At 40.8% G+C, this 16,034-nt stretch overlaps 1 protein-coding gene across 4 annotated transcripts in view; it reads left to right on the forward strand.

Moving 5' to 3' along the window:
- LOC125760733 (protein outspread) overlaps positions 1–16,034 on the forward strand; it is a 191,310-nt gene that overhangs the window by 147,756 nt on the left and 27,520 nt on the right. For 3 of the 4 annotated variants that reach the window (XM_049421138.1, XM_049421139.1, XM_049421142.1), the window contains exon 6: positions 11,429–11,572. The exons of the other annotated variant lie outside the window; for it this stretch is intronic. In XM_049421138.1, the coding sequence (XP_049277095.1) occupies positions 11,429–11,572 (144 nt within the window). The remainder of the gene's footprint in view (positions 1–11,428; positions 11,573–16,034) is intronic. 4 annotated transcript variants of the gene reach the window in all.

Below are 16,034 nucleotides of genomic sequence, written 5' to 3' on the forward strand. Positions count from 1 at the left end.
AATGGAACCGTTTATTACGTCATGGAAAGATCCATTTTCTTTGACCATTTTCTTTGACAGATAGTTTTCTTGTGGCATAATTTTAGCCATGATACAAACGAAAATAATAGACGTGTTATTATAGGTGTCATTTTTCTAATAACCAATACAATTTGAAGTACATTTTCACTCTTGCTAGAATAAAGAAGTAACAACTTCACACAAGGGTTTCCAATTTCAAGTGATAAAGTTGAAGTCATTCTTTGGATTCTTTCTTTGGTAGTTGAATGAAAATGTGTTCTGAAGTCAATGTACGATCCTTCACACTGTTTCGGGACTTTTTCAAAATAAACGGGTGTTTGTTGAGAAAGCGAAGTATCAAAATTAATCAATTTTATATGAAAGCATACAACCCTTAAATAAAATTCATAGAATAAAAATAAAAAGAAAATCTTTAAAAAAATTAAAAGAAAACAGCGTCAAAGTCGTTTGCTAAACGGTTATTTGTTAAAAAAATAAGTGTAATTCGTAGTATGTTGCAAATTAAAGAAATTCGTTTAGTTGCAAAACTAATTCTTAATGCTTTTTCTGCCGCAAGACTGTATTAAAAGTAGCTCTTGTAGGCATAAATGGATAGTCGCATAAATTTCAATTTTATGTAACAAAACTTAATTGAAATGTATAAAATCTGATCTTTTTCAGAAGCTTGGGTCGGCATCTTTTAATCCGATTCGAAATTTCCTTTTGACTTTCCGTTGCGTTTGTATTGAGCATGGCTTGCAAGCTCGCCCATATCAGTGCGGTATTGCTACATACACTGACAACAGCCATTTTTGAACCGCGAGTTCTAAGGACTATCTTTGTCGATGTGTGCTAGCAGGGCGTATGGAGAAGGAGAATAAACCATGAGCTAGTTGAGCTGTTTGGCGGTGCAGATATCCTGCCAGTCGAACCTTTCGAAGATCGCGTGGAGTACTGTAGGCATGGAGTAAGTTTACTGGAAACGGATCGGCGACCAGGCCATGTCTTCGCTACGTGCTCAACCATGAGCCAAGAAAGAAGAAGAGTATCTGATCTACTTTGGTTAAGATTAGCTTGTGTTTTTAATTATCCCATGAGCCAACTCCAATGATCAACTCCATCACCTAGAGCGAAATCGGTTAAGCCCAAGATTTTATTCTAGACCAAGCTTTTTATTAAGTTGCGCATTATCCATGTTATCATTTGAACGCACTCATAAAAACCTGCCAAATAATCCCATAACAGGCGAAAGTCATGACGTACTATGTAAATATTTATGCAAAGAATTAAAGGTCAACAATTGTAGTGCTAAAAAGAAAAATAAATGAAAGACACAATTAGATTCCAATTTTGAGGGATTAATTATTTTTGACAACATCATATTTGATGTAGCAAAAGTTTAATTTAATTTCCCATTATCACTCCCTGATTAATTTTTTGTATCCAATTGGAATCTTATTCTATTCTACTTATTCTACTTCGTTTGTGCTCCAATATGATCACAAATCTTCCTCTTCGGCACTTCAAAACACATTGAAAGTGTACATTAAAAGAACTTTGCCAAAATGTTTCCCACCGGATCATCAATCACTTTTTTAAACGCTTTGAAATTATCCAACCAAAAATCAACCCGGCCCAAAAACCCGTCGATCGATTTGCTCGCGTTACAAAATCGCCGATCGCGCCCGTACAGTGCAGTGCATAAATCTATCCCCCTGTAAATCATACGAAAACCACCCGTTTGGTTGGTACCAAAAGCCAAGATGCGAAACGAAATTGCCTAATCGTGATCACCATTTATCTAATCTTTGGTTTGTCGTCTTTCGTTGCGGGGCCGTCTCTTGTTATGCGCTGCCAAGGCTGCATTTCGGCGCTGGTTGTGGTGTGGCGCGCAAAAATGTTGACGAGACTGACCTTGAATGTTGTACCGAAACGAGCAAAAACCACCCGCAGCGGGCCGCACGCCACAAGGTGCTTTAATTGTGTGCAAGATATGCATCTATCTGGTGCCGTGGATAAAAGACCCGTGGGGATAAAGAGGCAAAAACACGCCATTTGACTTCTGACTGCATGTTCTTTTTATATGATTTGTCTCACGCAGGTGCAATATTACTGGCCCGTTGTGTTCTTTTTTGTTAATGTTTTGTTTTGTTTTTCTTTCTTCGTTTTTCTTTGCAGGTAAGTGATTTGTTACGCTTTTAACCGCAAAAACCCTTAACGTAATTTGGACCAGACAACACCAAAGTGGCGATCCGTTTTGGTTAAGTATGCGCGTGGAACAATTTGTTAATTCCAAATTCAAGCAGCCTTGGTGTATTAAGTTTCCAGTTCCACTAGCCGTCAGTAGCCATGTTTTAGGGGATCAGGATAAGCAATGATTCTTGGCAAAAAATGCAGGACCCCGTCCTGCTATTTATCACACCAGCGAAAGAGCGTTCCTATATGACGGGAAGCTTAATATCGCCTAAACGATATGCATTTCATGCTTATGTCAACTCGTCGTCTTCTCCACTTTCCGTCGCAATCGATAATGAAAGCATTTAGCCATGATTTAATAGTACCGAAACATATGCCATAAATCACGCGCCAGAACTCGCCAGCCAACTTTGGCCAATAAATCATGGCTTGCTTTAGCAGAAATGCAAAATATGATCCCAAAAGTGCTCCTCCATGCCAGTGTCAACCGCACACTAGTGATGGGAACGCTGGAGCGGAATCATGAATCCTCTCCTACTTTGGAGTTGCAAACGCGGATTCAACTCTGAACTCAACTCCACATTATTAAGGATTATCTGAATTGGAGTTTTTTAAAGCTTTCCGCAATGCTTCAAATTTTTGATTTTTAAAACACTTTTCATTGGTATTTTTTACAGATCTCAATTAATATTGCTATTTAGTATCAATGTTTCAAAAGCTCCATTGTAGTCGAGAACTTTATTTAAACAGATTTTAGAGAGGTTTTCTCATATTTTTATTTACGAACTTCCGATAATTAGTTTTCCATAAATTTGTAATGGTGGTCCGCTGTTCTGTATCATCTTGTTGATGTCTTCAGAATTTCCGGAGTTGTTCCGGAGCCAATGTACTAGAGTTTTAATACTCCGACTCCGAATAACCTTGCATTTTTCCCATCACCACCCCACAGATGGGTGCGCAAAGATCATTCGGAGCGTTCCCTCGGCACGGTTCAGTTTTGCCGTTTCGACTGTTGGCAGGTTTTTTCGGTGCTCAGGGAAATTCTTACCCCCAAGGGGATTGTGCTAGCGCGAAGCACGATGTGTCCCTGAGAAGGAAGAACTTGCAAAGGTATTAGGTAATTTGAACACTACTGAACACTGCTGCCGCGATGTGGCGGTACTGTCGTGGCATGCGAGACGATTTATGAGCTGCACCCGGCGTGAAACAGCGAACCGAGAAGCTGTCTGCGGAGGTCAAAGAGTAGCACAGTATCGGTACATATGCCGGCCCCGACTGTCGTCAAGGGTAGGCCGTTGAAGGATTGTGTCGCAACGATGTATGAACGATCAGCATTTGAAGTAGCTTTGAACGTGAAGGAACAACAACTCAACATACCTTTTGCTGTTTTGTATCAGTTTTGGTATTTATGAAAAAAGAAAAACTTGATTCACTTCTTTCAATTAAAAAAACGAATTGATCAACGTGATTTGCCACATTCCTGTGGAAATATTTGCACAATTATACTCACCTGCATTGTTTGACACATTCTTTGAACAATTTTATTCAGTTTAATGTAGCTTTTTTGGGCTTTCATTTTCTACGGTTTACGTTTCCCAAACAGACAGGATTAAATCCTGTAAAGAGGTAAACTTTGCACCGAAAATAAGCAAAAAAAAAACAAAAAATCGCCCGCCACGAAACATGAATAATGCAACCTGCAAGCCTGAACGTTGCCCTGCTAACGAGCCTATACAGCCGCGTTCGATACCAAGACTGATTGTGAATGCATGCCGCGATTGAGAATTGGGAGCTCCCTTCCCAAAATACCTGCTCATCAGCATCACTCTCGGCTTGATATCTTAATATCTGTTGTTACGATTTGCTTTGTTATCGCTTCTTATGTTGCAAAACCATACCGCCTGTTGCACTTTTCGGTAAGGCAATCGACGTACGCAATCCACCAGTTCACTGAATAATGCAACATGCAGACGACATAAATCATCTGCAAATCGCTCATCGACGTTTTGGGGAATTAGAATCGATAAACTCGTTTAGAACATGGTTAGAATTCGTCCGTTGCAGCAATAAGTGGATACACGCTGTAGTATACATATCTTCATTCAGCCAGAATGTGAACAAGAAATGAAAAAGAGGCATTTGAATTAGTCAAACATAATTCCTTTTTGAAAATTTTCTTTTCATTCCAAACCCGATTCTTTTCTGATTCTTTTTCCTTTCAAGAGTTAGAAAATGTTTCTCAATCATTCGCAAATAAATTAACTCGAACGATCGTTCGATCGATGTATTCGCAGCACGCAAATTCGATTTTCTGTTTTTTTTTATTTTTTGCTTTATTATATGTTGCATCTTGTTGTATAGGACGTCGATTTTTTAACATATTTTTCCACGATATCAACATTTTTTAATCAATAGAACACCTCCCATCGTGTGGATCATGTTAACATGCTGAAAATAACAATTCTTTTGCCACCATTCGACGATGATCGATCGAAGTTATCGGATTTTGTGTAAAGCATGTGTAGATACATTATTTATTCATGCTCCAATTATTATTGAAAGTGATTTTTTTAAAGGAATTACAAAAATACCTTTTCTCAATGATGCTGATATTAATGCTTGGTGAAATCTTTAATTGTAGCACCAAACCCGAGCGTCCTTCACTAGTCCCGTACCAAAAACGTTAAGATTGCACGTGATCAAGCAAAATGGCGCAGTTTTTTTTCTTTATGCTCATTGAAAAAGAAATAAACTGCAAAAATAAAACTTCCAATAAAAAGTGCTATAAACTTCACTGATTGTAAGAAAAAAAGATAGTGAATTATTTATTAATAACACAGATGGCAGTGTGTGTCTGTGCCGCATCAAGGGCTGCACATGTTGTACGAGCACATCCCTTCACGTCCATCGACATGACTTTCGCAATGTGTCAATGCCACCACACCGGGGGCAACCGATCGGGCAAAGGAATTCCGTTCCATTGCAGGTGTTCAGTTCACTTCAGTTTGCCTTTACAACACCTCGTTCAATGTAAACCATCGCGCCTGTCTTCTTCATACCGCCGCGGGTTTTGTCCCAAAAATTATCATGCTTGTTGCAGCTTGTTTCGTTTATGTTGTACTAACAAAAAAAACAAAGAAACAGCCGCGAGTCACATTGCTTGTGTAGTATTTCGTCGGTTACACACCAATAACGACTGCAAAATATCTGCCATCACACACGCGCGCACCATACGTGAGGCTGGTGGCGTTTCGGGCCAGATTTTTAGGTCCCTTCTCGCGCCTGGAATTGTGCCAATGTGCAATTAAAAAAACCTTGAACCAAAGGCAGCCAGCGGCGCATGGTTGGACCCGGGCGCAATTACCACCAAGCAAACTAGCCCGACAGTCGCTTTATCAGCCCCTAAGAGCTCAGTGCTGTCCCCGTGCAGGAACTTTTGTTTTCGATGGAATTTTTGAAACAGCCCGCACCGGTACTGAAGGATGACCGGTTTTCATTATGACGGATCGTCCGGTCTTGGTTTGTACCTACTCGGCCCCGGTCCCTTTTGGCAGTGCGGCGAGGCGATCTGGTCGAGCCTAAAGGTTTGTCGTCATCCCATATACGGTGCTAGGAATTGGTGGCGCGACACCACTTCCAAAAGTAACCCTCTATTGTAGCCCTGGGTTGCACCTTGCGGCTCACTATCACAGGTGTAACTGAAAGGAGATTTCGTACCATCGAACGATCGAAGGAATGATTTTGTTTCGCTTAATTAATCACCCTTTTCCATAGTGGGAAAATCTAATCACTCACAGCGTATCGTGCCGATGGCCATTTAATCTAGTTTGATACGAAATTGGAGATATCAATTAAAGATTGTAAACAGCTGATCCGGTTTTGTGATACCAACTTTATTTTAATTAGCTTTTTTTTTTGTTAATTCGACAGTCATTTTAACATTACTTAAATTTGTTTTGCTAACTATTTGTTTACTGTAACTGATTTGTAAGTAAGTAGTTCTAATATTGTAATTTAATGTTACAATATTGTCAGAATTTGAATACTGAAATGACCGAGATTTCTATGATGTTTGTCAACCGAATGGTCCATGGTTATCCTTCAAGTACAAAAGAATTTCTCTTCTAAAATTATTTTCAGATATCGCCCTTTATTCATCTGCTTATTTCCTTTAAAGTTCGTTTTTTATTAAATTTTCTTTTTATTTGTTTTTCTCGAAGGCAACGTTGCCAGATATGCACTCGGCAAAAAAAGTCCTTGAAGCCAAAACCAGCTTACCTCAATTTGTTTAAACAATTTTTCAATACTTCCAGCAAGTTTAAAGCTTTCAACTTCCAATTCGTATTATTGGCATGGATCTGAAGAAAGATCATGTTATCAATTACTGTTCGAAGTTACTTGTTAATTGTCTTTCAATTGGCAAAATTTTAAATTGCACGTGTATGCTCTCATCCCAAGGCCACGTAGATTTTCATAAGAAGAATTGATATATAATTCTTAAAATCAGTGAATAGGAAACAGACAGCCAAGATTTGAATTCTGGCTTAGTGTGTTGATGATTCGGGAGATAAATAAGATAAGACCAAATACAATTTAATTACATTTTTCAAGAATGACTGAAAATACATGAAAACTTAACTGAAGAAATAAAAAAAAACCTAGGGACGATTAAATATTCAATTATCAAAATAATACAAAATTGCTTTAAATATATAATGAATGAATTGTAAAGCAAAAAAATTCTCTAATGTCTGGGCTTAGGTATTCAAGACAATATAAAACTAGCAAAAACTAAAGCTAAAAAAGTGATACAAGTTGTGAGGTGCTCTAAATAACATAACACAGAATTCCATCGCTTCCATACATCTTCGTCATCTCGACATTGACAAAATTAATATCGCTTGTAGTGTGTAACAACCGTACATCCCAACATACTCCACAGTAACGCTGTCTGTCTCTCTGTGTCTGGACGGACGAACGAAAACATGTGCCTGATGCAAAAACGAACCCCACCTCCCTGCCCCGTATGGGGGGAAATGAAATCTTAAGAAAAGGAAGCATACGGGCCAACAGTTTTGGAAAACTGCCAACAAGATATTTCCATGCCACTGGGCACCGTTCCGCTGCTGGCGATGCGGGGTGATGCATTTCGCGGAACCTGTGTATACTCTCCCGAAAGTGCATGACATCTTTAACACCCTCTCATCCCCGCCCAACATCCCATCACCCGCCCGTGGCACGGATGTAACAAAGATGATAAATTAGCTTTTAATGAAGCCTAGTCCACTACGCACGGTACCTGCTTTGAAGTTGCCACGAAACCTGCTCATGATGGTTTCATGCTGCAAGTGAAAAAGGATGCAAGCGAAAAATGACGATGTCCAAAAAATAAAAGCAATTCCAACCAAACATACAAAACATGTGCGACGCATTTTTCCACTACCGCAAACAACATGCCGCAACAGTTGACCCGCGGGTCTAACACACCGCGATCACCGTATCGTGGTCCTGCCATCTTTGAACTGCAGCAAAATGCGCGCAATGCAACGTAACAGAAGGTCAATGACCTCCTGGTGGTAACACACTCCCTTCTCCTTCACCCTCATCCGCGTTGGTACAGCAGCGTGTCGTTGTGCCACGAATTATGAAAGTGAAAACTTGTCGCGCCCGGTTTTCGATGCACACCATTCCCTAAAACCCCCGCGGGTGCATTCCTCGCTCGCAGGCCCAGACCCAGCTGGCGACGGGCAGTCTTCCGGCCAACATGGTTGTCCGGCCAGGGTTGAGCGGTGGTTACTGCACTGCCGAACGAAATCCGAAAAAAACCCACCCCCCACGGTGAACCGATCCGTGCATGCGAGTCACCGCAGCAGTTTATTTATTCGCACAGTCAAAGGTTTTGAAGCTGATTAGTGTTACAGGCCATCCGGTTGCATTTGGAAGGCCGGGGGAGAAAAGGTTTGAGAAGGGAAGATAAATCGATACCGGACAGACACGTTGTCTGGCTGGCAAGCCCTGGAGTAGGGGATGGGGTTGGGGGGTAGTTGGCCAGACTGTTCGTCTGTTATTCACTCTCTTCTCCTCTCTCTTTCTCTCACTAGAATTGATTCGGGATCATACGTTAGGATCCAATATTTGATATTGAAGTTCCCCCGTTGTGTTTTTGTCTTTTTTTTTATAATTCCTTATCTTTTTTTGTAATTCACCTTCCGCTTCTAATGCCATGTCATTTTCTTTATTGTTTTTCTTATCTTTTTGCCATTTTTCGTACAACTTTTTTTAAATCCCTGTGAGAAAACATCGATTCTTGGGAGGAGCGAACATTTGCCTGAAAGATACGCGTTTTAGTGCATTTCTGCGCATTTGGTTTACTTTTTCATTCACTTTTCGTCCATTAAAACATGGCAGAAAACAAATACAAACTTTTGATAGCTTTTGGCTCGCATATTACTTCTCCATATTGATAAATTTTAACCCTCGTTGCGGCAGCTTTAACGGACGCGCTACAATTGCTAAGCATGGGTTCAATAAATTGATTTCGTTGTGGCCTCCCCGCTCGCACAACACAAGGGTGACCGCCCCCGTTTTTGGGGTGAAACTGAAAATTAAAAAAAAAAAGTAAACGATCCTTATTAATTACAGCCATTTTTCGTGTTGTCTTTCGTGTTGACCATAACATTGGCCTTTGGTTGTGCCTGTGTTGTTGTTGGCTTGCTTGTTTGTCTTCGATTCCTTGTTCCCTGCGCACATACATTGTTGCAAAGTAAAACAAGATTTATCAATGAGCAGAGGTCACACCCTCTGCATGGGAAGAAAGATTTTCATCCCCCTTTCTCTCGGTTCGATCGCATCCCTCTTCACCGTTCCCTAGTATTCGTAACAGGTCATGATACGGTGGGATACGTTTTGATAAGTTTTCGCGTGTAATTATAATTTACAGCGTCACACCAACGCCAATAATCACCTACTGTGCGCGTGCTGTGTATTGAAGCTCTCGTATTTCAGCTCCTAAAAACCTGCTTCTTGTTCATCGAGCAATTGGACTCTTGTCTTCTCTTCTCTTGTTTTTTTTTTTTGTTCATCGTCAGTTTTATTTCCTGTGCCTATAAGTGCATTTCGCTATTATACGAACGACTCTTCTTTTATGTTTCGATTTGGTGTTTTTTTTTGTTTTCTTGTTCATGTATATCTACTAGACTCATAGTGCAACATTGTTGCTGCAGCATCGTTATTGTGCCACACGTTCAAACCGGAGGCAATATACATCCCCGCACCGATCCCCACCGGTTGCATCGGTTGCAGAATGCATCAGCCATTCTGAACACCAAACGGACAGAGACGCCCCTGTTGCATTCGATTGTAACGCTCATTTATCAATTGTATGATAATTGCACCGAACAAAGCCCATTTGATGTTGTTGGGAAGTGTAGGGGGAGAAAAGGGGGGAGAGGGAAGGTGGGAGGGAGAGTGCATCATGCATTCAAGAGTGCATAAATGTTCGATGCTCGTGTGTGAGTCTATTCTATGCGCATTGTATGCCGCCGGCACTGAAGAGCACTCGTCTCGCTCGTCTCGATGTGATCATAATTTCTTCAACTCTAACATTAAGACCTCTTCGATAGAAGATACATGTCCTTCTTGTCTTCAAAAGAGGTAGGTTCTATTCTTGCTCGTTTTCCTTATCCCAGTGTACATAGACGCCATTTGGAATGTAGCATTAAAACGACATCTTCGAACATTCACTAACACTTCTGATGCTGAAATGGATCTTCACACACACACACATAATATATGAAATTATCGCTCCATCTTATGATCTTAGCTTGGCCCCACATTCCAAACAATACACTACAAAGTGCGCCTAATTTACGCGTCACACCTTATCACATCCTTTACACTGCAATTATGCACAGCGACATTACAGCAGCAGAAAACATCCCCCCACCGTACAGGATGCCACTGTCACAGTCTGTGTTAGTGCTATGATTACAAACCTCCGTTATCATTACCTGTAATTAGAATGAAAACGAAACCATCACTTTAAAAATGTGCGAACGATTTAGAAAATAAATTCTTCCCCCACCCCAACTGTGCTGGGCACTTTGTTTAGCTACACTTTTCGATAGCACTTCGATCGTCAATTGCAATTGGTTTGGTCTGGTGCTATGATTATGGTGCAACGTGTTAAAGTGTTGAAAGGTTTCAGTTATGAAATAAAATACGACATTTTCAATCAGTTCCATAAATGGTGGCGGTAAATGAAAGGTGCAGCATTACGCTGCATCCGGTGTGAAGCGCAGTGCTGAAAGTGGTTGGTTGTGCTGGTTTTTCTTTCAATTCTCCAACCGTCTTATCTTCACCATTCGGTGCACTGGGGCCGTATACTGCGGGCGTTAATTATGTAGCCAACTGGTGCACCCTGCGCGGTACACCTCGGTTTTTTACGACGGTGGCAACATTACACACAAAAAGTGCTACTTCTATTTTACTCTCGCACCAAGGCAAATCGTGGCGAAGTGGCCGCAAGTGATCTGGTTACACGGTGCTGGGCTGGGCTCATGGCACTACAAAGTTGATAACGATCGTTCCACCAATCGGTCGATCGGTTTATAACAGCTCAATAAAAGAAACGGTTGATTTTCGGTCGGTTTTGTTGGCCGACACGGAACTGAGTTGCGTTGTTATTTTAAGTATTCTGCATGAACCTTGTTACATTTCAGTTTTCTACACCACGGGTGGTTTGCTCTTTGCTGCACATAATCAAAATTCTACCATATCTTATTAGCACCAACTATTTTACAATGTATATCAATAGATTGAAATGATCGCAAATCTATGACTTGTTGCATATGTTATATTTTTATATCTTTTTTTTTTTCTTTCTCGTTTTTTCTCTTTCTTTCTCACCTTCCCCACCCGGTTTCCTTTTTTATACACCCCAATATGTTTGGTTGCACTGCATCCCCCTCATTCGCCTGCATTCCTTCCTTATCGAAAAAAACAAATTCCAATGCTTGCACATTTCGTTTCTGCATGATTGCTTGCTATGTTTTTGCATTTGTTTGCATGTGTGTGTGTTTGTGTGCATGGCTATAATGGTATGCACGCTTTTACATTCCCGATCCTTCACCTCCTGCCATCATCTTTCCCGTTTTATTGTCCCTCGATGCAATGCACCAACAAATCACAAAAATTGGTGCATATGGCCACGGTTATGTATTCGGATGCACAGTGTACAGCGAGGCACAGTCGGCTATTGCGGCCAAAAGCAACACACCCGCTGCACGAGACAAGCTGACACTGCAGCTCGATAGCGGTAAAGGCCAGACGCGACTCCGGACCCGCCATCGCTCATCGGTTGACGTCAGTGATTCAGGTAAGTTTGGCATGGAGTTCTGTTTTGTTTTCAATTTTAAATTATTATGAGGCATTGGTTGCTGTTTTAATCACCAAAAACGTTACTCTTTACATTGTATCATTGTCTTTCTCATGAATTTTTGGTCTAACTCACATAAGACCTCAGTAAATTATATCTTTGTTCAGTCACGTTTGCACTTTTCTTCTGCACTTTTAATAATGGGTTTAAGTATTTTGCATGTTTTTCGTAATCATTCTTTAATGCATTAATTAAATTCGGTATCTGATTTTAGAGAATACTAGGGACATTGAAACATAACAAAAATTTTGACATGACATTTGAACTTTTGCTCAGATTAAGTTCATTCTTTTTGTCTTCTTGTGACATTACAACTTCAAGAGATACCTGTCATTGCTAACTTTTGTTGACTTTCTTTATCCAAAACAGGATTGTCAGTCGTACCGATCGATTCTTTTGCCAATCATTTATCCACGACTCTCTGTCGGAGGAAATGCAATTTAAGCTATATTAGAACTCCTATATTTATTTAGATATCCTAGAATTACTTCTCGAGTTGGAGTTCCATTCTAATGACATGACTTCAATCACTTCAATCATTGAAACTCACTTTACACACTTGTCGACATCAAAATTCTTCTAAATAATTGCCACGGCTGAGAAGTTGCTATCAGTGTTGTAGGAAATCTTTGTCGAAATCAGAATTGTTTTCTAAAAAATGCAGGAAGTTCGGGTTGATTGGACAGTTTTTCAAGGAAAACGAAACCGTTTTTTATTTATTAACGAATTGACAGAAACAAATTACAAAGAAATTAAATTACAATTCAATCTCCCTAGAAAGGGCCTCATCAAATGTTTTAATTTAGACATTTGAACTGATAAAGTCCTAGAAATTTTTAGACACCCATTTCTGACTTTTTGCAGAGGTTGTGATAAGGAACCTCAGTCAAAATATCGTAATTTTGATGACTGGAACGGATCATCATGATGAAAGTTATTCTCTTCCATGATTCAGGTTGTTTCTAGTCGTCCATCCTTTCTGACATCTTGTGTATGAAAAAATAAATGTTCAATATTTTAAATGACAAGAAACTAGTATTAATACCTCTAACCTACTGGAAAATAAAATCAATGCCAAATATGTCATATTCCGGAACACCTTGTAAACTTTAGAAAAAAATAGATGGACATAGTCACTCCAGTTACCAAGATAAAATTTCCCGAATATATAAAGGTTTATTTTATTATTTCTTGAAAATATGAAGCTGTGAGATGGCCATAATAAAGCTTTCCAAGGGTAATTTCTTTCAATCAATAAATTCACAATTTTACATACATGCAAAAACATGAATTAAATGCATTAAAATAATAATCATAATCTCCATACATTGCAAAATGCTAGGAATCCTCTTCCTTATTGTTATTACCACAGCACTTATACCTCATAATCATCCCATACTTGAACCGCAGCTTAAACATTATCTTTCTTCTCCATCTTTTGCTAACACACGCTCACGTACATTTTATTCAAACAAAAAACCACTGTGCAACGAATGCACATTTGCACTTGATTATCAGCATGAAATTACAATCCCCGTGCCCCACAGGAGCACTCTGTGTGTGGTGAAATTAATTTAAATTTGTCATGATTCCTGCCAAGATCTCGCTTTTTTTATGCTGCTGCTGCTATACCACGATGCGAAAAATGTCGATCGATTTGCTGCACACTGTCATTGCTTTGTGTGTCGCATTCGTTCACCCCACGCCGTTGTTTGCTGTCTGCGGCACTTGCACACCGATGGCAACAAGTGCGTCACGGCGTTACGGCAAAGATCACGCAAAGGTTCAAGGTGCCGGGCAGTGCAATTCAAGGTTATCAAATAGAATTATGAAATGTATTTTAAAGGTTACACTGTGGAGACAGAAACAAACACACGGAGGAGAGGGATAAAAAATAAATCAGTTAAAATAAATTGACTAATTGCTCTGTTTTGACACGTTGCTTTACAATGCACACAACTATTGAAAAACAAATTATTAATGTAAAAAAACATTGCTGGGATATTTATTTTACCAAAGCGGTAAATTATTCTTTTTAAATGCTATAATTAATATTCCCATCATCAATTTCCGTTGGTAGAACAAACAGTTCCCCATTAAGGCACAATCAAACACTACTTTTCCTCAAGCAACTGTACACAAGCTTTCGAACTCCCTTTTTTCCCAACCATAAACGTTCTGCTTTCCATCGCTCACTGACGCCTTTTCTCCACACATTAACGGGTGTGGACCCGCTTGGGAAACATACTTTCAATTAAGCAGATCCGATCGTCTCGCGGATCGCGGCACCGTAAGCAACGCCATCCGATCAGAACTATAATACCTTTTGCGTGTGAGTTTTAATTTGAGCCTCGAAGTAGCAGTTGTTTACTTCGTTAGCGCGGCTTCACGATTTTGCCATGAACCGTCGTGCGTTTGTGGTGATCGGGTGTGATCCTAGCGATCGTCGATACGATACGACCGCCATGTTTTCCCTCTCGAAGACATTTTCATCGCCGCATCGTCTGTTGCTCGAACAACTAGGATGAAGATGAATGATCTTCTTTTTTTCCCGCAATCTCTCCGCACACTATAATTTCTAGATCCTTGTGAAAAGCTCCACACATACATAAGCCGTACGCCAACCAGACGCACAGACATCGATTGTACGTTGGAAGCACTCGAACGACGCTCCGGGGGACATGCGCGATCCTACTAATAAAATGTTATGTTCCGATACGGCAACTCGTTTGCGAGATCTACGCTGCTTGGATGCGTACGTACCACCCGAACCGGTGGCGCTTAAGACGCACGAACCGATCGTAGATCGTAGACGTTCTGCACATCCTTCAGGCAAGATTCGTGCTATCCGATTAGCCGCTTCGGTGCCGTCCCATCGAAAGGAATAATTACGCATAAAGTTTAATTAAAATTAATGAATTTTATAAATAATACACTTTATGGGCACGCATGCCGTTGCTGTTACGGCTACGATAGAATATTGAAACGTCCTTAACGCTTCCTATCCGGACATCGTTCGCTGCCTTCCGTCGCTTCCAAGCAAAGGCATAACCGTTCAAACCGCAACCATAAACAGCTACACATTGATGAAAATTTCTCGTTTAGAAATGGGTGGAAAACTTTCATGCCTGCGTGACAATCAAGCGGAACCGTGGCGATAGTTAATCATTTTCGATTAACATTCGCTGATGATCGCCGATCGCGCGCTGTCTCGTGATTGATCGGGAGCACTCGTAGTGACAGCGAGTGTCACACACGTACACGCGCGCGCGCGCATTGTCGATGTGTAAGGGGAAAACTCGCCCTCAAATCATCATAAATTATGCGCACACTGTTGTGTTTGCCCTACGCACTGCGTAATGACGGTAATTTAAATGATGAGTTTTATGTGTTTATTTCAGCGTCTCAGTGCGCTTGCTATTGCTTATCGTTTGCCCAAAGGTCGTTTATTAATGAAACGCCGGATACCGGATAGAAAGTGAGCCCTTAATTAGCGGCCACATCCGTCTCGGGTACGGCTTATGGTTATAGCTAACATCTTAAGCTTTGCAACGTGTAAAGCTTTATGTTTTGTGTTTTCTTTATAACTTTATAAATTTTGTTCACTTCACACAACTTCAAGCACTTTCGTACCAAATGGGTTTGGTTTCATTTGTTCTCCTGAGCGGGAGCACTCGATTTTATGTGCTCACGCATAATGACGTTTTTACGGAACCATTAAAATCCGTAAAGACGTAAGCTACTTAAAATGAGTTAAAGCATAATACCTAAACCTTCGCTTTCAGCTCACACTGATCTCCGTTCGAGCTGTTTGCGCGGGTCCGTAAATAAAGACATAAACTGATATTCGTTTCGCGCACACACGCACACATGCCGGCAATTGGTAACTGATCGTGCGTTACATTTCGCTTTAAACTCTTTTGCATCACGCGCATAGCGCGGTAGCTGGCGATTATCCCACGGCTCAGTACGTTCCCTACGCATTGGCAACGATCAGAACTCGAACGCCGCCGTTTCGACGTATCGGCCGCCAAGTACACGGCTGTACGGTAAATTAATAGATCCACATCAAGAAATCGCACCATCAATCGACGAAATGTGATCCATCTTGTGGTCAGATTCATCCTCGGGGCCGCCCGAGACCGATGCAAAACCCGATGACAGCTCGCACAACAGTTCGGTTTGATTGAACGCCGATGAGGATCGGCTGATAAGATCCGGCAGCTGAGTTCTCCAGCAGGAAACTATCAAATGGAAACTCGCAAAAACCCACGAGCCAACGGGAGGGAAACTGTGAGGGAGTTCGGTAGTGTGCACCCTTGACCTTTTGTCGCATCGTCCTTACCAACCGGCTCGCGGTCATCATTCTGGGGGTACTGCACGACTTTACGATTGCGTCGTG

This window comes from Anopheles funestus, chromosome 2RL (genome assembly GCF_943734845.2).
Source record: "Anopheles funestus chromosome 2RL, idAnoFuneDA-416_04, whole genome shotgun sequence".
Classification (NCBI taxonomy): Eukaryota; Metazoa; Arthropoda; class Insecta; order Diptera; family Culicidae; genus Anopheles; species Anopheles funestus.